The following is a 22,562-nucleotide window of genomic DNA, read 5'->3' on the forward strand; positions in this document are numbered from 1 at the left end:
TAGTAAGAACAGAATTACTAGACACATAGATGAACACGTTTGGAAAGTGTTAACATAGCTTTTGTAAAAGGAAATCATGCCTCATCAATCTATTTGAATTATTTGAGGGAGTCATGAAACGTGGACAAGTATGAACCAGTCCATATAGTTGTGACCCTTCCATGCCTCGGATAGCCACCTGAAAATGCCAAGGTCAGGGCAGGCTGTAAAAGGAGAGCAGATTCTCCTAGCACTGGTGGGTGGCACTGAAGCCAGACTTCCCAACCAGCCACAAACTGTGCCTTTGATTCCCCACACTGATTATCAAGAAGCTAGTATACAAATACATACAGCCCCCTTTACTGCATTCCAGTCTCCGGCTCCCAATCAGCCACTAGGTCCAGTAAAGAGACCAGTTATTTAAACTCTATGCTCTTTACTAAAAAGGTTCCCCCTGACCCCAAAGGGTCAGCCACAGAACCAGATCAATATAAGTTTGGATCTTACCCAAAATACCACGCTGCCAGCCAATCCTTTAGTAACTAAAACTAAAGATTTATTATAAAAAGAAACAAACAAACCATAAGAGAAATGTTAAAGGATTAAAGCAATCAGATACATACAAGTGATTTGAAAGTTCATATACATCAGGTATCTAGAAGAATTGTGGAGTTTGCAGGCTTGTATAGTCCCTCTGGTATACATCCAGTACCTGGATGGGCCTCAGTCCTTTGTTTCACAGCTTCAGTTGCAGATGACTTGATCCAGAGGTAGGTTGGTAGCTGAAGCTGAATCTTGACTGAAGAACAAAATGGATTCCCAGGCCTCTGCCTTATATACCCTCTGGCCTTCCCATGCTGTTTGTGAAATTTTACAGGAACAAAATGGAGTTTAGAGTCACATGAGCAAGTCCTGGTGACCCATCAGATATACCTCTGGCTTTTCCCCCTGGGCCCCTTGCATCTGTGGATGTCTCAATGGGCCATTAAGCAAGTATTGTTCTGCCACCACCCTGTCTACGGTGTGTTTTATACAGCACGATTTGAAATACAGCTATATCAAATATATTCATAACTGCCATTACACATATAACACATGAAAAGAAGTATTATCATCTTACTTAGCATATTATAACCTTTTTAATAGTACTAGACATGGCATATCTTACGTGAATTATTATGATTTTGACATACTGATGTCAAACAATATACTAAATGCCTCCCCCCCCCAATCCAGCCAGCGTGACACCCCCAACGCGAGACTAGTGTAGAAGGGAGTAATTAGAGCTCCTGAATACACCTCAAGGGCCCCCCTGATCCAGCCAGCGTGACAATAGTGTACTTGGACTTTCAGAAAGCCTTTGACAAGGTCCTTCACCAAAGACTCTTAAGCAAAGTAAACTGTCATGGGATAAGAGGGAAGGTCCTCTTATGGATCAATAACTGGTTAAAAAGACAGAAAACAAAGGGTAGCAATAAACAGTTTTCACAGTGAATAAACAGTTTTCACAGTGAAGAGAGGTAAATAGCAGGTCCTCCAAGGATCTGTACTGGGTCCAGTTCTGGTCAACATATTCATAAATGATCTGGAAAAAGGGGTAGAACAATGAGATGGCAAAGCCTGCAGATGATACAAAATTACTCAGGATAGCTAAGACTAAAGCTGACAGCGAAGAGTTACAAAGGCAACTCATAAAACTGGGTGACTGGGCAACAAAATGGCAGATGAAATTCAATCCTGATAACTGCAATGTAATGTACAATGGAAAACATAATCCCAATCATACACACAAATTGATAGGGTCTAAATTAGCTGTTCTGTTACCACTCAAAAGAGATCTTGGGGTCACTGTGGATAGTTCACTGGAAATACCTGCTCAATGTGCACTGGCAGTCAAAAAAGCTAAGAGCGTTAGGAACTGTAAAGACAGGGATAGATAATAATGCAGAAAATATCATGTCACTATATAAATTCATGGTATGCCCACACCTTGAAAAGTGTGTGCAGTTCTGGGCACCTCATCTGAAAATATATATATTAGAACTGGAAAAAGTACATAGAAGAGCCACAAAAATGATTAGGGGTATAGAACAGCTTCTATATGAGGGGAGATTAAAAAGAATGGGACTGTTCAACTGGGAAAAGAGAAACTGAAGGAGGATATGACTGAGATCCATAAAATCATGAATGTTTTGGAGAAAGTGATTAGGGAAATATTATTTACCCCTTCACGTAACAGATGAACTACGGGTCACACAATGAAATTAATAGGCAGCAGGTTTAAAATTAACATAAGGAAGTACTTCTACACACAACGCAGAGTCAACCTGTAGAACTCATTGCTAGGTGATGCTGTAAAGACCAAAAGTATAAATAGTTCACAAAAGAACTAGGTAAGTTCATGGAGGATAGGTCCATCAATGGCTATTCACCAAGATAGTCAGGGATGCAACCCCATGCCCTGGGTGTCCCTAAACGCCTGGATGATGGGATGGATTACTTGACAAATTGCCCTGTTCTGTTCATTCCCTCTGAAGCATCTGGCACCAGCCACTGTCAGAAGACAGCATATTGAGCTAGATGGATCATTGGTCTGACCCAGTATGACCATTTTTATGTTCTTAACTGTATTGTAATCAGAATTGGTCAATGGAATAATTTACTTCTCTCTCCCACCTTGTATTATTCCCCTCTCATGTTATGTTCTCATTCAACTGCTTAAAGCATAGCTACAGTAGTGCCAGCCTCTCAAAATTCAACAGAATAAAATCAATGGAAGCCAACAATATATTTTCCCATGCTACTCTTCAGCTCTATTTAGGGATTTCTGCCCAACACCATTTCTTTTTTTCCAAAAGAGTTTACAGCAAATTAAAGACTCCATGGGCCCAATCCTAACCTCGTTTACACCAATGTAACTCCAGGAGGACTCCAGTGAAATCACTAGATACACTGATGCAAATGAGACCAGAATTTAGCCCTATGAATTTTATGAACACATCATTACAGAAAACAAAGGAAGAATACACTAAATAAGAACAATTTTTATATGTGTAACTATAAAATCATAAATCCCCACCTTCATTTATTAAGAGTCTTTAGTTTTCACAAACAAAAACAATACTGTTCATTTTATACAGAAAACAAAATAGAGAAGAGGAAAATACATATAATGCACTAAAAAGGGGGGAAAGCATACATTGAAATCCATTAGAGTTTACAATTCATATATAGACTTGCGTTCCCTATATGTACTCCAAATCCAATATTCTTAACTTTTCTGACAACAAGACGCTGTACTTTCAATGGGGAACTCTGCGTAAAAACTGATGGCATTATATGGTCCCAAAACAAGTTTTTACTCCTTTTTACTCTTGGTAGTACTGCAGAGCCAACACAATTCTAGGGTTAGAAGCCAGACTCTGTTCTGGCTCTCACAATACCAGCAGAGTTAAGTGGGCAATAATTATAGAATCTTTACTTTTTGGTGGCCAGAGATGTAATAAATAATAATGCTTATCTGTCATACAGATAGGGAAATTGAGGCACAGGGAACTTAAGTGATTTGACCACACTGAGTCTATGGCAGAGCAGGGAATAGAAGTCCAGGGTGAAATCCTGGATCAATTAAGTCAATAGAAAACACCCTTTAACTTCAGTGGGGCCAGAATTTCATTCCAAGATTCCTGAATCACAGTTCTGTGCTCTATCTAATGGATCACAGCTTTACCTATAACACAGCTCACTTGAGTTAGGTAATAATGATGGAACCTGAAAGAACCCAGCCTGATTGCCAGATCCCAGGTTAAGCTTTCAGCCCATTGGGTTTTGGCAGTCTTTTGCTTTGCAAACGGAGTACATTTGATCTGGAGCAAATTTGAGATGGACCTTACAATGTCATTTTGACAGAAATTTTTGCAGGTAGAATCCGGAGGATTATATCAAAAGAACTTAGAGAAGATAAGGTGCTACAGTAAATAGTACTGAAGATTTGAGTGTTATTTAATTTACATCACTTAATGTAACATGTGCCAGAGTTTAACAGCTTTCATTGCACAGCAACCAAATGAAGAAAGACAACTGCAAAAAATAAAATGGATTATACTAAAGACCACTGCAGTTAGAATTTTGAGGTCTAACCACTATCACCAACAAGTTGAGCAACACTGGACTCTATAGTTCCATTAATTTATGTGATCTTCAAAAGGATACAGCATTGTCAAAAATGTTATTTAATCCCCTGAAATTTTCAGGGTATGGAATAGACACTTCTGCTCCTGTACTTCTAATATCACACCAGAAACACAAATCTCTCTCTTCTATTCAAAGCTGTGGTGTTTAGGTCTAGAAAAATATTAATCCATTGACTCTTTAAAAAAATCTCCTTTCTCATAGCTGTTACCAGCATAATCCCATCTCTCTCTGTCACTAAAACCAACATTATAATTGATGTACTTACCAGAGAGATATTCCAGATTTACTATAGTTATTTCCTTAGAATGACCAATTAGATGGGTTATCCTGATCAGAGTAAGTGCCTCGATCATCCTAATTGCTTGTTAGGAATACAAAATATCTCGTCTGTTTGAACAACTAAACTCAGATCCATTCATTTTAAAGAGAAACTATGACTTGAAAGTTTGAGAAAAATGTTATGGTGGGCAGCATTCTTTTCCATTGAAATAACTCATTTTACATACTATTCTATTCTATGCAGTTTTTTATACTGCCGTCATCATGGTGACATCCAAGTGCCTTCCAGTAGTGCATTAAATATCGTTTAGATTATTTTCCTGTCTATGAGCATTACCTTACTCTTCCCCAAATTACATTTCACATGACACCTTGCTGCCCAATATTTCTTTCATCCCACAATGTGTTTAACTTCTCCCAATCCTCTTCAGCTTTTGCTATCAAATGTCCTGTATCATTGGCTAATTGTACCAATTCACTAAATACTTCCTCCTTTAAGTCATTAATACTTTAAAAAAAAAACCACACACACACAGAGCCCTGGGATACCTCACTATTTACTCCTCTTTGCTAAGAGAGAAAGACATTTATTACGATTGTTTCCCATCACTTAACCAGTTTTTAAAACCACACCATGGCTTTGGCCTCTACTCGATGGTCATTCGATTTCCTTTAACAAATACTAATCCTGGGTCTGACCAACTCCCCCATGACCTTGTGGATGTCGCTTAACCTTCGTGCTTCAGTTTTCCCATCTGCAAACTGATAATAACAACATTTACCTATGTCCTAAGGCTGTGGTTAGGATTAGATAGCTACTGTCAGTAAAGCACATTAAAGATGTAATGCACTAAATAATGATCAGCACTTCTAATTATGTAGACCTCATCAAAAACTATGTGGAAAAACCAGTGCCGATACAACATTATTACTCCTACCCCAAAAAGTACAGCTATATTTAAAAACAGGACAAATTAGTTTAAAAATCTTATTTAATTCCTTTCATTTTATAAACATCAAATAGATTAAACCAACATAGTTACAACAAACAAAATAAAAGAGGGTAGTTGAGATATAGCAAAATTAATAAACATAAACTTTCACTTTATGGACTTCTTTGTCTTCACATTCTCTTTGCTTGTTGTAATAATAGAAAGTATTGTCCCTTCTCTGAAGTTTCTTCACAAATCCTGTTTCTGGCCAACGATCCACCTACAAACAGAATGAGAAGAATATATATCATCTTCTGAACATGCTGCCACTGAGAGAAAAGATTAACGCAGTACACATCATAGGAGATGAGATATCTTTATATGGATTGTATTTTGGTGAATTATTTGGTTTGCAGCTGACTGGTGCTTTATTAGAGTTAAGGATTTAATCATAAAGGTTAAAAAACATAAAACATCAGAAACCAATTTCTAGCCAAAGTGCTGTATGGTATAAAAACATACTAACAAAAAAACAGCAACACTTTACTTTGTCAGAAGAGGCTAGTAAGAATGATCTAAAGGGGATGTGATGGAAGCCCTAGCACTTGAGACATCTAAAACTGGACTGGACAAAACTGTTAGAAAATAGGGTGTAGAGAACAAGAACAACCATTCTCTGTTGCAATGGAGTGTCTTAGATGCGATCTAACAGGTCTCTTCCATTTCTTAGGTCTGTAATTCCTCTTGATTAGACAATGGATGCCAGAGCCTTCCTTTCGTTGTACATATAAGTCAGTCATTTAAAAATCTGGATGGCTGAAAGATTCCACTTGTTATAAAAGCATTATGTGCACATAAAAGGTTCTTCAGCACCTTTCTAACCATGATTAATAGACACGTCATTAGTTTCATCAGCATTTTCAAAGAAACAAACGAGCCATATGTAAAATCAGGAAAGGTAGTGTCAAGTTTCTTGACAGTTGAAAGTTGCAGCAATCCTGCAAGGTGCTGAGCACCATCAGCCATGGCCTTCAGTTCAGTACGTCACAAGATATTAATTACATTGTAAAAAGTGCAGACATTCAATCCTTTTAATTAAAGAGCTTTTGAAAGCTTCCATGGTCTTTGGTAGGCATCTGCAGCATGAACAGCAGGAGTATTTCCTATTGCTTTGAACCCTAAATATTAATGTCTCACTCCTGATGAGCAGTTAGGGATGACATTAGGGGGCCAAATCAGATCACATTCGAATTATGTCTCATAAATGGTAGTTTTATTACTCAGCCTAGTACTTACATGTACAGCTGTGCTGGCTGTTTGGGTTATTTCTCTAGAGGAAGTACTGTATAATATTCATTGTATCTTCACTCTTGGATCTTGTAGTTTCCATCATATAGCAAAAGGGAGCCATATTTCAAAATGTGATCAGTTACAATATAACTGATACTAATTCCAAGGAAGTTTGATATAAACGAAGCTCCACATAGTTTTTAAATTGGAAATTATTTTGTTGGACGCGTCCCTCTGCCAGTGAGATCATAGTTTAATTGTTTTGTGGCTTGTACCCTGTAGCAGTCTTGACTTTGATCTTATACAATTTATGAACTAGAGGGATCCCATTATTCTCATTAAAAGATCTACTTAGACTTCTGTGTATGTATCTAGGCACTTATACTACACTCTTCACCACAGTATCTGAGCTCAATACAAAAGATGAACTGCATCTTCCTTTACACCTCTATTTTCAGTAGGTTATAACTCAGCCAGGCATTTTTTAAATATGTAGTCCAGTAGTAATTTTTCAAAGAATACTTTGCATGTTTACAGTAATTTTTGTAGGTAAACAAATCAGTAGCTCACCAATTTCAAAGGCTTGAGTGTGCATAGCATACTGATTTAAAACATGAAATTTGGTGAGACTGTACACCAATATAGATTAATCTGTTTTTGGTATTTTGAAAATACTTCAAACAATTGATTTTTAAATAATGGAAGGTGCTTACAAGATATGTATAGTATCAATAATTTTCTTTAATGCAAACTGTATATTTCAAAATAATTACATAGTAGATCCGAATAAATTTTTAAAAGGCATTTTGAGGAACTGCATGATTTGGGAGATTAATAATGAAATACAGTGTCTATCACCTGTAGGTTTGTTGTTTTGAATTCAGAGTAGATTAGTAGCTGTTTGACATCTGGTGACTAATCAGTAGTTTATGTCATATGCATCAAAGTTTTCAATGATACAGGATTGAGCCTTTTATGGTCCCAGTAGAGAGGTGTCTGCATTACAACCATCTCTACCACACTTGGCATTAACTTTTTCCACAGTTGACACTTTCAGCAGAGAGGCCAATTACTGCATGTACCAGGAGTCTGAGCCAACTCCCACACAATTCAACAGTAAACCTGACACTGATTTCAGGGATGCTGGATTGAGCCCATGAAGATTGAACAATGTTCTCATCCTTAAAAAAGGGGCGTACCACATCAGGGGCTGTACCCATCGGCAGAGTAGCGTGAAGAAGCTGCCATGAGCTGACCAGGCCATACCTTTCACCAGCACTAAATTTTTTTTTTAAATGAAAATCTCCATTATGAAATCAAAGCTCTGAAATGTTTAAGTATGTAACTGATGAAGGGGCAGCACTATTTGAAAACCGGTTATTCTGCACTTCTAAAGTTACGCAAAGAATTAAAATTGAATTTGATTAAAAACAAAAGCAAATATATTCTGTGCCTCCATTTTTACTTCAATATTTAATAGGAAATAAATAATTAAATATTAAAATACATAACCTCTGCACAGTTATAAATCTTACCATATCAACTTGCTTCACTTGTTTATATTCAATTTCATCCCTGTATCCAGCTTGCTGAAATCTGTATAGATTCTCTACCTCATCTGACCATTTTTTGGCACGACTTATAGATTTTGGTTTGATGTCAGCATTAGCCATCGCTCCAGGAACTTCACCAGATATTTTGTTGAAACTAGGTTTTAAAAATGATACACATAAAAACTAGAACAAGCCATATTGTTGAAGTTCTACATAAAAATAGGTAGAACAAAATTGGTAAATAGAGTAAACAATTTACAGTTAGTCCAAAAAAAAAAAAAAAAAAAAAAACCACCCCAGAACCGTGTAGCACGTTAAAATGTCCTGTGACAGGGCCAGCCCTGACGGCTATAGAAGGGTGCTTTTTTTTTTTTTTTTAATGTTTATTTAGGACTTTAATATCATGATACTTGGTTCAGTAATTAGGGAAATATCTAAATACCATTAAATAGATTTTAAAAAACACTAATAGACTCCAGACCAAACAAGATAAATGTTAAACCAAAAAGTTAGAAGGGACACTGCTTACATTAACACTTAAAAAAAATAATAATAATAGTTAGCCCCAGGCTTAGCAAATACCTGTTCCCTGGGTAACATAGCCAGGGTTACTCCAGGTTAATTGGGGCACCTGAAGCCAATTAGGGAGCTGGCCACAGCAGGTAAAAGCCTCTGTTTCAGGCAGGCAGGGGCAGCTGAGAAGGAGTTGAGTGGAGCAGAGCTGCTACAAGGTGTGGAGCTAGGGGAAGAGCAAAGGGAAGCAGAGCTGCTACAAGGCTTTGAGCTAGTGGGGGTGTGGTGACAGCACCCAGCCATGGGAGTTAAGGAGAAGCTCGGCCAGGCCAGGCCAGGCCAGGCCAGGGGACACCGGCCCCAAAAGCCTGAAGGAGGACCACAAAGCAGGGGGGCTGCAGACAAGGGACCTAGGGAAGGTAGTAGCCTATGGACTAAGCTGTTTGAGGCTACTCCTCACAGGGTCCCTGGGTTGGGGCCTGGGGTAGAGGGTAGGACTGGACCCCCCCCGCTTCCACCCAGCCACACCACCTATGCCGTAGGGAGCACAGACCCACAGGGCCAAACAGGCCCACCTCGCCACAGTCCAGAATCACAAAATACATGATGTTCTCTGGACTAAACCTATATCACCTGTATTTAAACTATTAGCATGCCATTTTCCAGAGTATGCTCAAATTACTGATGACAGTGCTCCCTGGAATTCACCTGGGCAAACTGATCCCAGAGCTAACTCAATTGAAGTCAACAGAGCTGCATAAGTGATGAATTTGACCATGTTTCCAAATCTAGACCCAGTTCAATATGTAATAGGAACCAGTTTTCTCTTCTAGTTCATCTCTGTTTCATTGTATTATTTTTAAGTATATCTTATTTAGCTAATAGAGAGCACTTTTCATTTACTAAGGAAGAAAAATACTTCAGATGCTACAACACTTGGTGGATTTCATCGGTCAATGGGCCAAATTCTTCTCACAGTAACTTGGTGTCACCAAACTGCAGCTCCATAGTTAGGAAGAGTTTGCTGTATTTCCCAGAATCTAAGTCTTCATTTAAAAAAAATGAATGTTTCTAGATTTGGTGCTGTCAACAAGCATGCGGACAAGTGTGATCCAGTGCACATAGTGTATTTAGATTTTCAGAAAGGCTTTGACAAGGTCCCTCACCAAAGGCTCTTACACAAAATCCCCCAAGGATCTGTACTGGGTCCAGTTCAGTTCAACATATTCATAAATGATCTAGAAAAAGGGGTAAACAGTGAGGTGGCCAAATTTCCAAATGATAACTTAACTCAAGATAGTTAAGTCCAAAGCAGACTGCGAAGAATTACAAAGGGACTCACAAAACTGGGTGACTGAATAACAAAACAGAAAATGAAATTCAATGTTGATAAATGCAAAATAATGCACACTGGAAAACAATCCCAACTGTACATATAAAATGATGGGTCTAAATTAGCTGTTACCACTCAAGAAAGAGATCTTGACAGTCAATGTGGAAAGTTCTCCAAAAACATCCACTCAATGTGCAGTGGCAGTCAAAAAAGCTAACAGAATGTTTGGAATAATTAAGAAAGGGATAGGTAATAAGACAGAAAATATCATATTGCCTCTTCATAAATCCATGGTACTCCCACATCTTGAATACTGCATGCAGATCTGATCACCTCATCTCAAAAAAGATATTAGAATTGGAAAGGGTACAGAAGAGGGCAACAATAATGATTAGGGGGTATGGAACAGTTTCTGTATGAGGAGAGATTAATAAGACTGGGATTTTTCAGCTTGGAAAAGAGACGACTAAGGTGGATATGATAGAGGTCTATACAATCATGAATGGTATGAAGAAAGTAAATGAGGAAGAGTTATTTACTTCTTCTCATACAAAGACAAAACAAAAAGAAGTACTTCACCCAACACACAGTCAACCTGTGGATCTCCTTGCCAGAGAATGTTGTGAAGGCCAAGACTATAAAAGGGTTCAAAAAAGAACTTGATAAATTCATGTAGGATAGGTTCACCAATGGCTGTTAGCCAGATGGGCAGGGATTGCTGTTCACCAGAAGCTGGGAATGGGCAATGGTATGGAGCACTTGACCACCTGTTCTGTTCATTCCCTCTGAAGCACCTGGCATGGGCCACTGTCAGAAGACAGGATACTGGGCTAGATGGACCGTTGATCTGACCCAGTATAGCCGCTTCTTGTGATACCTTGGCCCTTTCCTAAAGCTGCTGCCATATATGTGGTAATTCAGCACTCCACACCTTCTCTAATCAGAACTCCTCAATTATTAGCTCTTTTTAAATGTTAATTTTCAATTATTACAAATAATTTTCCCCCTCTCACTATGGGATGACACAATGCATATTAACCTGCTTAACACATATTGGTAGCTGAATCTTGGAGATATTTCTCCTGATTGCACTTTTTTACTACAAAGGGAAACATGACCCAGTGTGAACTAGTAATCACTTTGGAATCCTTCTGGAAGAAAGATGTATACATTCAATTATAAGCTATAGTAAAGAACTGTTAAACTGCTGACCAACTGAGCCTGCAGACAGACAGACAGACTGAAGCAATGCTTCCAAATGAAGTACAAGATTGGATCTTAATGAGTTATTAACACCAAAGATATATTATGACCACGTAAGTGTCACTAGGGTTAATCGCTTCTCTGCTGAATGATATACCGGGCTAATCTAGCAAGTGTGCTTGTCCAATGCAACTGGACATACATGGCGCATTCTGACTATCCATTAATTCAAACAGATTTTCCATAAAAGCTCCTGTGAAAACACAGGCAAAACATACATCAAAGGCCCAGATCCTCAAAGGCATTTAGGCTCCTAACTTCTATTGAAATCAATGGAAGGTAGGAGCCTAAATGAAGATCTGGGCCAAAGTGCCAATCAGTGCATGCACGTGAAAAACAAACATCACCATTTTCAAGCTGGTAAGTCAAACCTTTTATCTAAGCTTAATAGGTAAATCACTTATACTGATGTGCAGTTGAGACAGCCCAGAATGATCAGTTAAAAAGCTTAATTTGCTAGGGTTACCATTCTTATTACTCTTCTAATTTAAGGGAAATTTCATATCCCACTTTGTGGTATTGGGAAATACTGTCTTTTTAATGGCAAACTCTGTACATCAATGAATAAATTCTATAAGTGGTAGAATCCTCTATCTTCTTGGGTCGCATATAGTAGTGGCTTTCATATTTCATATGGCCTGATCCAAGCCCATAAAAGTGAATGGGAATCTGTGAGTCAGGCCCATGACGAACACAAATATTCAGGAACAGATGCACAATCTGAAGCAGATTACTACTTCTGATTTCCTGAGTTTTTAAAATGTTATGATGGTTTCACCAAGTCTGTTACGTAACCATACATCTCCTCCTATTCCCGCTTCCCCCGTCCCACATATTTCCTTAAAGTTCAGAAAGGAAAAGAAAAGGGCATGTCTACCATGGCACAAATCTGTGCCTAAAGATCAGCACAGTTTGAAAACCAGCCTATCCTTTGAGCCTTGTAAGTTTGTCTTATGTTTGAACATATGTATGTTCAACACCCAAAATAGGAGTCAGGCAGTGATGAGTAAAAGCACCAGCAGACAGGTCAAACCATTTCAATTCAGTGAGGATCTACTGGCACAGGGGGTGTCAAGGGGTGAGAGAGACAAGACAGAATCTGCCTGGGATGGGACACCACACTATGTTTGACTTGCTGTTAAGTATAAGTATTCTGGTAGTGCCAAAGGTATCAACCAGGGTTGGAAATGGAGCCCTATTGTACTGGTCACTGTATACGGACAGAAGTTGCTGGCTATTAGCCAAGATGGTCAGGCTTACAGCCCATGCTCAGGGTGCCTTAGATCTGTGACTCCAGAAGACAAAATTGCCCTGTTCTGTACATTTCCCCTGCAGCTCTGGAACTGGCCACCGTCAGAAACAGGCAGGCAAGGGGGCTAGCTGGACCATTGGCCTGATCCACTATGGCAGTGCTTATGATCCCTGCCAACCCTCACCAGCCTTGCCAACCTCAAACATGCAAACCCCACAAGTCAGGCCCCACCAAAAATCATGACTTGCTTAAAAACCGTAAGACTTTAAAGGATGATAACGGTGCTCTTATCATTTGTCTCCTGCAGCCTGTGCTGTTAGGAGGGTCACTTGGATCATATTTTTAAGCTTTTCATAGCAACCACAGGGCCAAAAATTTCTTTTTTTTAAATGATCAGACTCTCCTGTAAACCCATAACCACAATGAAAATCTCCTCTCAATCCCAGGCCTCCAGGACCTGGGGCTTTAAGGAAAGTCTCCCTTGCGCCAGGCATCCAAGACCTGAGGCTTTGCTTCAATTCAATTTAATTTAATGTAAGGTAAGGCTCCCCTCCCCCAATCCCAGGACTCCAGGAGCCGGGGCTTTTTAACGGAACCCCAAAGCTCGCGAGAGCTGACTAGTGGCTACGCTGCGCCTGCGCCGTGGGGCGGGAAGGGAATCCGCCGGGCTCGAGGCAAGTCGGGCTCCAGACGTGTTCAAGCAGCACTCGGCCAACACGCGCTCCGTACTGAGGGCCTGGGCTGCTGCAGCCCCGGCGCCCGCTCCCCTCAGGGCACCCGGGAGCCGGCCTGGAGGATCAGGGAGGCTCCGCGCGGCCACTCACCAACGGCCTCGCCGGGTCCCTCCCTCGCGGGGGGCGCGGCCTCTTCCAGTCTCAGGGCGGCCGTTGGGCGGGTGCCTAGCAACCGCCGGCGCGCTCGAGCCAGGCAGGCCCAGAGACGCCTCCCCGGGGCCAACCGGCAGCGAACTCCGGGGCCGGGCCAGGGGCGCGGGCGGGCGGGATAGCGCATAGGTGCCGGGCCCAGGAGGGAGGGAGACTGCAACGGCTACGTGCTGCAGACCGGCGTCCTCTGCCTCACCCCGCTCCGGCGGCTGGGTTGGCTGGGTGCCGTAGGGCGACCCGCCCCGTCACGCGCTCCCCGCGGGCGGCGGGGGCTTCGCCACGAGCTGGAACGAGCAGATCAGGCCGCTGCAGAGGGCTCGCGCCTGTGCCTCCCCCCGCGCTGGATGCCCCGCGAAAGCAGGCGGCGTGGGGGGAGGGGGGTGTTCCTGTCTTTGCAGGGGCGGAGAAAACGAGATGATCGCCAAAGTTTTCAAAAGGGCCACCTCCGTTTTGCACGTGTCTCCTGGGGGACGTTTAGGTCTCGAAGGGGGTCGGCAGAAGCTGTGTCTCGGCAATGATCGGCCACCTTCGAAAATGGGAGTAAGTGACTTGACCAAGGCCAGACAGTGGCAGAGGTGGGAAAAGAAAGCAGGGTGTAGGAGTCCCCATCCCCTGCGTTAATCTCCCCCTACCTGATATACAGTTAGATCTACCAGGGTGATGATAGCAGCATAAATGGCTAAAACATTAGTGATTAATAATAATCATTACACTTTTTTTTCTCACTTTGAACATGGCACCCAACATGCTGTGAGCACAGAAAGAGCCAGATCCTCAAAGGTCTTTAGGAGCCTAACTCATAGGAGTTGGTCTGGGCTAAAGACACAGCATTGCACAGCACTTCTTGAGAATCCAGTCATTTGCCCCCACCCACAAAATAAATTAACATCCTCGTAATAGCAAATACTGACCGACCTTGGAGAAGTAAAGCAATTATTAATAGAACTTACAATTCATAATTACTGCATTAGTTATATCTACTCACAGCCAATTACTAACTATAATTTATTCGTGCTAGTGCAGCGCTTGGTGCTTTGTAAATGCCTCCCGCAGGGAATAAATGTGTGCTCCATGCTCAACATTATTCAATTCGCAAGAACCATTATTAAGGTTGTTGAGGCTAATGACATCAGTTATTCGTTACCTAAATTCCGTATTGGTAAATCACTGGACTCATCAGGAGTGAGCAGGCCTGGAGTTCACGGGCATGCCCTTTTCCGCAACCTGCCGGCTCAGTCAGTCCCCCTCAGTCCCCGGGTTCACACGGACTGAGCAGTAGCTACAAACGTCAGCGCAAGATCTGGAGTAGAAAAACTTGGGCGTCGTTTGTTACTGTCCCTTTAAGAAAAGGCCCCGCCCCCGACGTTTCTTCGTCGCGGACGGGTAACTTGCAAGTCTGCTCTGTGATTGGCCTGGGCCGCATCCAATGGGGGAGGTGGGGGTGGAGTCGCAGCCGGCCCGGGAGGCGGAAGGACCGGACGGAGTCGGCTCAGCGGAGCTGGGCTGCGCCATGAGCAGTTTCGGGGGCAGGATGCGGGAGTATCCGTGGCTCTCCATAGACCGCTTCGACCGAGACAACCTGCGGGCCCGAGCCTACTTCCTGTCCCACTGCCACAAGGGTGAGGGGCGCGCGAGAGATGCCCTGGCGCCTGTTGCTTCGCTTCGCTGGTGCGGCGCGGTCCCTGCCCCCCCCGGAGGCCCTCCCCTGCCCCGCTCTGCCCCCCCGGAGACCCTCCCTTCCGCTCTCAGCCTCAGCTCTCCCCCCTCCCCCGCTTCCCGCCGGAGCTGTTGACTATCACAGCCACTTCCCCGTGGTCTCTCTCTGGGCTGCGCCCTCCTCCCCGCTCCTCCAGTTCCCCCCGGGCCTCTCTGACTCTGTGGGGGGGGGGCTGTGCGGTGCCCTGCCGCTTTGCTGCAGCCCCCTTTCCCCAGCATGGCTTCGCCGGTGGCGGTACGCTGCCCGTCGTCCCGCTGGCCTGGTTTGAAGGGGGCTAATGATCGCCGAGGGGTGGAGCTAATGGGAACGTAGAGATGAACTGGCACTCTCCGCGTCAGGAATGGAGACGAGAACATCGGTGTCCTCTTAGGGCAGCGGTTGCCCAAACCTTTTTTTGTCTCACCCCCCCTCCCCCGCCACCTGGTCCGCAGCCCCTTGGGAGCCCCGGTCGGGGGCCGGAGCCAGGGCCAGGAGCAGGACCGGAGCAGGGAGCAGAGCTGCGGTTGGGCAGAGCAGGGCTGGATGATGCTCCCTCTCTGCCCGCATGGGGGCTGGCCTGGACCCGGGCCCCGCTTCCCCCCAAAAAACCCATTCCTCTGCATGCCCCACAGTGTGGGGACCATTGCTTTAGGACATAGCGCTGAGGTTTTATTAATTCTTTTAAGTAACAATCATACTTTTTTCCCCCTGCCATGCACGAGTGTAACAGCATTGTATCTAAGTGGACATTCAGACTGAAAATTGTAGCATAGCCATTGATTTCCTGCACCTGAAGGGGGAGTCACTCTTTTTTTGCTTTTTCATCTCTAGGCGGGTGGGAATTTCTCTTCTTCCTCTGTGTTGAACAAAATTCTGTACTGATCTATACTGCAAAACAGATTACTTTGTATAAATCCATCCCCCCCCCATCATTGCTTCTGTCTGTGTCATGTATGTTTTGGGGCTTTGTCATGCAAACTTCTACGGGACTACTAGGGAGAACAAGCATTTGTAGAATCATGCGATGAGCTCACAGCTGGCACGGGGGTCTACCTGCATGGAGCACATGGTAGGATCAGGGCCTGAAATTGTAAGCCCTTCCAGGGCAGGAATCACTCTTATTTTACTGTACAGCACTATGCTATAAATAATAAACTTCCCTGTATTTTTTCTCTTCCTCTTAAATATAAAAAACTGTGATGTATGGTAACTTCTTTAAAAAAATGAAATTATTATGAACTTCATATCTTACTCTTAGATCACATGAAAGGGCTGAGAGCACCTTCCTTGAAAAGAAGACTGGAGTGCAGGTAATGCTTTTCACTAAAGTAATATAATTAGAACCTGTCCCTTAAATGCTGGGAAATTCAAGTCTACACACTTTATTTTTCTCAATAGTTTTCTTGAAAGATACTAGAACTTGAGAACAACCCCACTGTAGTGATTTTTTTTCCCCAGCACTTGATCTTGCGATATGACTCTTTCCCTTTGTTTCTCTGCTAAAGCCTACTCCCACCCTGTCAATAATAGGTGGCAACTCCATGGGTATTCTGGAGCTCAAGCACCCATGAGTAGAGCTTTGGGTGGATACACAAATGTGGATCCGCATCCACCGCAAACAGCTTACCTCTGACTGCCATCCGCAGTGCAGTGATCTGCACCCGTAGCTCTGGGCCCCCAGTCAGCTGTTTGGAGGCCATACCTGCTGCAGCCTCCCCTGCTGATCAGCTGTTCGGGGGGCCAGCCCCTCTAGGCAGCTGCCCAAGAGCTGATGGATCGGGGCCAGCCCCCACCCCATCTCAAAATCTGGGAAGCAGCCTCAAAGGCTGAGCTGCAGACCGCTGCTTCCCTGCCTTTGAGATCCGCATCCGATCCACCATCCGCAAAAAAATGATTGGCAGATAGCCGCATCCACATCTGCGGATTTGCAGGGCTCTACCCTCGAGCCATTGGATAGACAATGGGATGTGGCGCATCTTCCTTTGGAGGCGCGCTGGCCCACTGCCTTTAGAGTGTCGCCACCAGCAGCTCCCGAGAAGTGGGGCAGCCACTGATGCCCAAACTGGCCCTGCCCACGCTTTTCCCCTGGACCCCACTCCTGCTTTGCCTTCTTCCCCCCCCCCCATGGCCCCACCAGTGCTCCGCCTCTTCCTGCCCCTGCTCTGTCTCTTCCCCCAAGGCCCTGCTCTCACTCCACCTCTTCCCCCTCCCTCCCCCCCCCCAGGTCGGTCTCTCCCCCCTGCTAGCACCCGCTGGCAAAAAGAAAGTCAGCGCCTGTGTTACAGCTCTGTGTTTCTATTTTTCTGATCAAAGTGCATAAAAGTTCAAATACTGCACATTCTGTGTTATAATTGGCTAGAAAAGCGAGTTTCATATTACAGTAGTGTCCAGAAGCTCTAGTCTGGATTGGGGGTCCCATTGTGTCATGTGCTGTGCAAACACACTAAGTATACAGTCTAATTTAAAACAAAACCCAAGTAGGTATAACAGACTGAGGGAGAAGATGGTAACAGGGATAAAGGTGGTTACATAGTCTACTTATGCTCACAACTTGCTGTTTTCAAAGATTTTTTTTTTTTAATGATCTGTGGAATATGTGAGGGCAATATAAAAGTTTTACCAACCTGTTTGGATTGGCTTCCACAGTAATCATCCCATATGAGTGCTTATTACAATCTTATCACATCATATATTCTGTATATGGCACCTAGTACAGTTCCTAGAATAGTTTTATTAGAGCTCTAAAACAATTTATTGGGTTTCTAGTTTGTATCTCTTTCTATATAAAGGTAGGTGTGTTTGCTTCCATAAGTCCCAAAGTATTGTACTCGGAGAGGGAAACTGTTCTTAAAATGTCCCTAAATAGCTTTTCTATACCTAAACATGTAATGATTTCCAGGGTTAGGTAAAAGTGAGTGCCGGATCCCATTTGGAATCTCTCTGTTACAGCTATATAAAGTTTCTAGTCCTACAGGGTTGTTAGATACCAGACTTTAAAGTTGTGAATAGAAAAGCTCTTGCTGGACCAGGATGGAATCTAGCTTAAATAACTTAAGCCATGACCCCACCTCTGGACTCTGGCAAATCTGGTTCCTCATCATACTAGTTCAGAGTATGTCAGTGCAGAGTTTTGATGGAGTCTAGATGACATTATAGTCTGTGAAAGTGGTCCGCTATGGGAAGGGGATTGAGATTCAAGTGCATCTTTTGGCTCCTGTTGGAGCTGCTGTTTCAGAGGAAGTCTAGTAGTTCGGGAAGGTTAGGAGGAGGTCACTGTAGACAATGGTATACAAAGTTAGTAGGTATGTATGATGTGGTGGTGTTTCCAGGGTCCAAAGGCTGTGAATATCCATTGCTTCCTGCTGCTGGGAGTTTCTGGAAATCTGGATCTACTCCCGTGAGACATAGCTATTTTTCCAGCCTACGTGGCTTGGGGAAAGAAGTGCGTGCAGCTTTGTGCCTGTGGGATGTCTGAGTGGATACCTCCACATTTAAGAGTGGAGGCATTGGCTGTACCTACCCCACGATTGGTGTTCTCTGTTGCTAGAAGTCTGGAGCCTGCTTGGATTGGGTGTAGTCTCACGCAGAAGCGAGTTCTTCATCTTTCAGTCCTTCTTTGTTCAGACTCTTGAGTTTATTTGTTGCCTCCTCACCAAAATGTGTGGAGCTACAGCAAATTTAACTAGTTATTAAATTATACCCCCATGGCAATCATGTACAAATTTCGCCTGATATTGATCACTGCAGTTATCTATTCATAACTTTTTTTTTTTTTTACTATTGACTAGATGTGGGCCACGATCCAAGCTCCAAATGTTACCTTCATATTTCTAAAATGGCAGAGCTAAACCTTGGATCCTAAACTCAAATTCAACAGTTCAAAATCCAGATCTGAATCCAAAGGTTGGGTTATTGTGTTTGGATTTGGCCTGTTAAGGAGAGGAGTGAGCTCTGATCTAGCCCCAGAGCATTTGGGTTCAGATCCATGCTTACTGTTGCCTCCTGTAATGTTCTTTGTGCCCTGTTAACAAGGCAAATTTTGGCCCTTCCCACTCTGTCATTGTTTCTTCCTCCATATTAAGTGTGAGTGGAATAGCAATAGATGCTTTCCTGAAGTGCAAATAAATAATGTGTAGTGTTTTGCCATTGCCTACCTTTGTAATGATGTATTTTAAATAGGCAAATGTCTCTCTCTAGTCCATGTCTAAACCGTGTTGTTCCCTAGAACTCAGGTTGGGTTTACAAGTTGCTAGCTTACTGGATCTCTTCTTAAAAGTTAACTGAGAAGCTCTTTGCCTACCAAAAAAGGAGTTTGAAATCTTATGGCTTTCTCTAAAGCCTATTAGAGTATAAGGACAATATTCCAATGCTCTAATTAGGTGTTTGTGATAGTTATCAACTATTCCAGGAAAGCATGGGGCCTTTAAACTCAGTCCTGGTCTACACTGCCATGCTGGGTTGATGTGAGATATGCTAGTTACGTAACGTAACTTGTGTATCTCATGTTGATGTACTTACGTCTATACAGCATGGTGTCTTCACAACCCATCGACGCTGCCTTCTGCCTTTCAGGGAGGTGGACTAGTTGAGTTGATGGGAGAACACTCTCCCATAAACTGAGCAGGTCTACACAGCTGCCACTGCAGCATTGTAGACGTGCCCTCAGATCTTGACAGGTAAGCAAAGGAGGAAAGGGTTTTTTAAAGCAAGTATTTGTAAGGTTTGATACATTTCTTAAGAAGACCCACTGGCCTGCTGAAATGGCTCTGCTCGATCCATGGTGTTCCTCGAAGCTGTGGCAGGACAGTTTAATGGACTCTACTGCTTCTACAGCCCTGTTACTCCCTCTCTAACTAGGAATATGCAGAGTGGCAGATGCCACTTCATTGTTCCCTGTTCTCTATTTTGAAAGCCTTATTGATCTGTTTTCTTTTCTCGGTTCAGCTTGAAAGTTCACTTGTACTGCTCACCGGTAACCAAGGAGTTGCTGCTGACTAGCCCGAAATACAAGTTTTGGGAGAATCGCATTGTAAGTTAATTTTTTCATGTTAAAGCAAGTGTTGTTAATTGTTAATCCGATCAGACTTTGTACCTTTAAATGTGGAGAATCTGGGGAAGAAGAATCTACTCCAGATTGCCCAAAATAACAGTCTTTAAGTGGTGATGCTGGTGTCCAGTTCTACAGTGTTCCGTGGGTTTAATTTCCATCCCATCCCTTCTCAGATTGTGTCTCAACTACAAATTACTTCAGTATAATATATGTCGCTCAGGGGTGTGAATAATCCACATCCCCTGAGCGATGTAAATTATACCAACCGAAGCACCGGCGGGAGAGCTGCTCCCTTTGACATAGCTACTGCCTCTCACGGAGGCAGGAGTTTTTAAGAAGATGGGAGAGCTCTCTCCCATTGGCTTAGTGTCTTCACCAGAAGTGCTACAGTGGTACAGCTACGCTGCTGTAAATGATATAAAGTAGGTAGTGTCTGTTGTATGCTCTTTGGAACAGCAGGTTTATTTCTCTTCAGCTAGTAGTCTTACCTTTTTTCTTCTCAAATGTAGCAATTCACTTGATTTCTCTTTTCTTTCTCTAAACATGATGCTGTCCTTGTGACCTGTCTGTGCCTAGGGTAGCCACCTGAAAATGCCAAGGTCAGGGCAGGCTGCAAAAGGAGAGCAGATTCTCCCAGCACTGGTGGGTGACACTGAAGTTAGACTTCCCAACCAGCCACAAACAATGCTTCTGATTCCCCACACTGGTTATCAAGAAGCTAAGCTGTGGGAGAGAGAGAGAGAAAATCTTGAAGGGAGTGTTATTTCCCTCCTGCTTTTCTAATGTCTTCCCTCCAGCCTCAAAAGCATCCTATCCCGATGAAAAATCCACTACTGAGCCTAACTGCGTCTCTATGAATTTTAGCTGTAAATGGAGTGAATATAAACACTATTCATTGAGCAAGCATTGGATTATATAAATGTGACCTACTTGCAGTTCATCTTTTCTACATAGTATTTAGCTACAATGGACATGCATCACACTGTCTAGATGGTACTAGTCTTATTTTATACTCACCTGAACCTGTAGTTTTATAAGCTCCTCAGACATGGCTCCTGTTCTTATTTGGCAAATGCTATCTTTTGTAAAGTGCTGTAAAGCTTACTGTATTGCTCTATATACCTAAAGCATTATAAGTACTTAATATGGTACTTTACATGTTTCAGAGCATTGCATGAACATCGAATTCCATTTAGCTTTCTGTAACACTTGTATAGAAAGTTCTGTTTCTGTTACTTTGCTTTGTGTATCTTCAATAATCTACAAAGAAAGGAATTTGGCATACTAATACGATGGGTGAGGTAAAGGTTTTATTTTGATTCTACAGTCTACCTAGTATTGTGGGTTTTCAAAGGATACTGTACCAAGTTCTTATTATTGAGGGAAGTAAGGTTACAATAGTCACTAAAAGAGTTTCAGTTTTTTTGTAGTTTGGTATATTTCTGTGTAATATCTGAGATTATATATGGAGGTTTCCTGCAGTGCTGCTTATTATCCTAATCCTCTGATTTCAAAACATCCATGTAATGCTAAGAGTTTTATAGTTGCACTTTCTAGATTTACATGTCTGAGTACACACATTTAAAAAGCAGATAGTTGCAGGTTTTGCTCCCAGTAATGACTTGCAATGATATAGTGAACCGTACAGCCACTAAATCAGAAAGTAGTTGAGTGGGTGTCTTGTTCATAAACTTTGTCTCATAACAAATGGTAAGCTTTCTATTTGCATTGCTGTTGTAAAGTTGATTAAAACTTGGTTGATATTTATTAGACTAGGAAAGGAGTTCATAATGTCAGCTTCTTGCTAAATGTTTTTTATGATTTGCAGTTAGAGCTTGATGAGAAGTCTGTGTGTGTGAATAAGATATATAGAGAGCATCTTTTGATCTCTTGATGGCTTAAAATTAAAATTGCCAAGAGTGATTAGAGGGTATGGTCAGAAATCTCTTATTGTGCCTATAAAACCAAATTTTCTTTTGCTGATAGTAAAAACATTCTTCAGCGAATTTAGACTCAACTTAGTAATAGACTACTGATAATTCCAGTGGTAAATAGGTTTATCTTTGGAATGAAACATTCCTAACCAATGTTTGAAACCCTACTACTGCATCATTATGCTAAGTATTGAGAGTAGCAAAGTGAAACTGACCAGCTTGTTTTAATTGTCCAGTGCACTGAATGAAGTGCAAAAAGTGTATCAGTATTAATCATAGTTTTTAAATCTTTTGATAGTCTGTGTTATGAATTTCCCTACTTATGTTGTTAATACTAATAAAATGACACACAGCTCGTGTTTCTTATATATCAGCTTCTTGCATTTTTGGCATGTGTAGCTATATTTTGT

General features: G+C 42.4%; 2 protein-coding genes across 6 annotated transcripts in view; one reads left to right on the forward strand and one right to left on the reverse strand.

Annotated features, from left to right (window-relative positions):
• Nucleotides 1-5,426: 5,426 nt before the first annotated feature.
• Nucleotides 5,427-14,774, reverse strand: MEIG1 (meiosis/spermiogenesis associated 1). 2 transcript variants are annotated; one of them, XM_067564569.1, is made up of 3 exons: nt 14,617-14,774; nt 8,210-8,381; nt 5,427-5,664 (listed from the first exon to the last, which is right to left on the reverse strand). In XM_067564569.1, the coding sequence occupies exons 2-3, from the start codon at nt 8,345-8,347 to the stop codon at nt 5,536-5,538; spliced, it is 267 nt and encodes an 88-aa protein (XP_067420670.1). In that variant the 5' UTR covers nt 8,348-8,381; nt 14,617-14,774; the 3' UTR covers nt 5,427-5,535. The 2 variants fall into 2 exon arrangements, with proteins under 2 accessions (XP_067420670.1, XP_067420671.1); XM_067564570.1 differs by lacking the exon at nt 14,617-14,774 and adding an exon at nt 13,413-13,597.
• The window catches only part of DCLRE1C (DNA cross-link repair 1C), a 32,164-nt gene continuing 23,597 nt past the window's right edge, over nt 13,996-22,562 (forward strand). The window contains exons 1-3 of one of the 4 annotated variants that reach the window (XM_067564567.1): nt 13,996-14,012; nt 16,427-16,478; nt 20,113-20,197. In XM_067564567.1, coding sequence (XP_067420668.1) covers nt 16,432-16,478; nt 20,113-20,197 — 132 coding nt within the window. In that variant the 5' untranslated portion in view covers nt 13,996-14,012; nt 16,427-16,431. Of the gene's footprint in view, nt 14,013-14,930; nt 15,092-16,426; nt 16,479-20,112; nt 20,198-22,562 lie in introns of those variants that run through there. The other 3 variants (XM_067564564.1, XM_067564565.1, XM_067564568.1) reach the window with 3 other exon arrangements.

Source organism: Emydura macquarii, unplaced genomic scaffold (genome assembly GCF_026122565.2).
Source record: "Emydura macquarii macquarii isolate MOO-44397 ecotype Brisbane River unplaced genomic scaffold, CSIRO-AGI_Emac_v2 contig_2636, whole genome shotgun sequence".
Classification (NCBI taxonomy): Eukaryota; Metazoa; Chordata; order Testudines; family Chelidae; genus Emydura; species Emydura macquarii.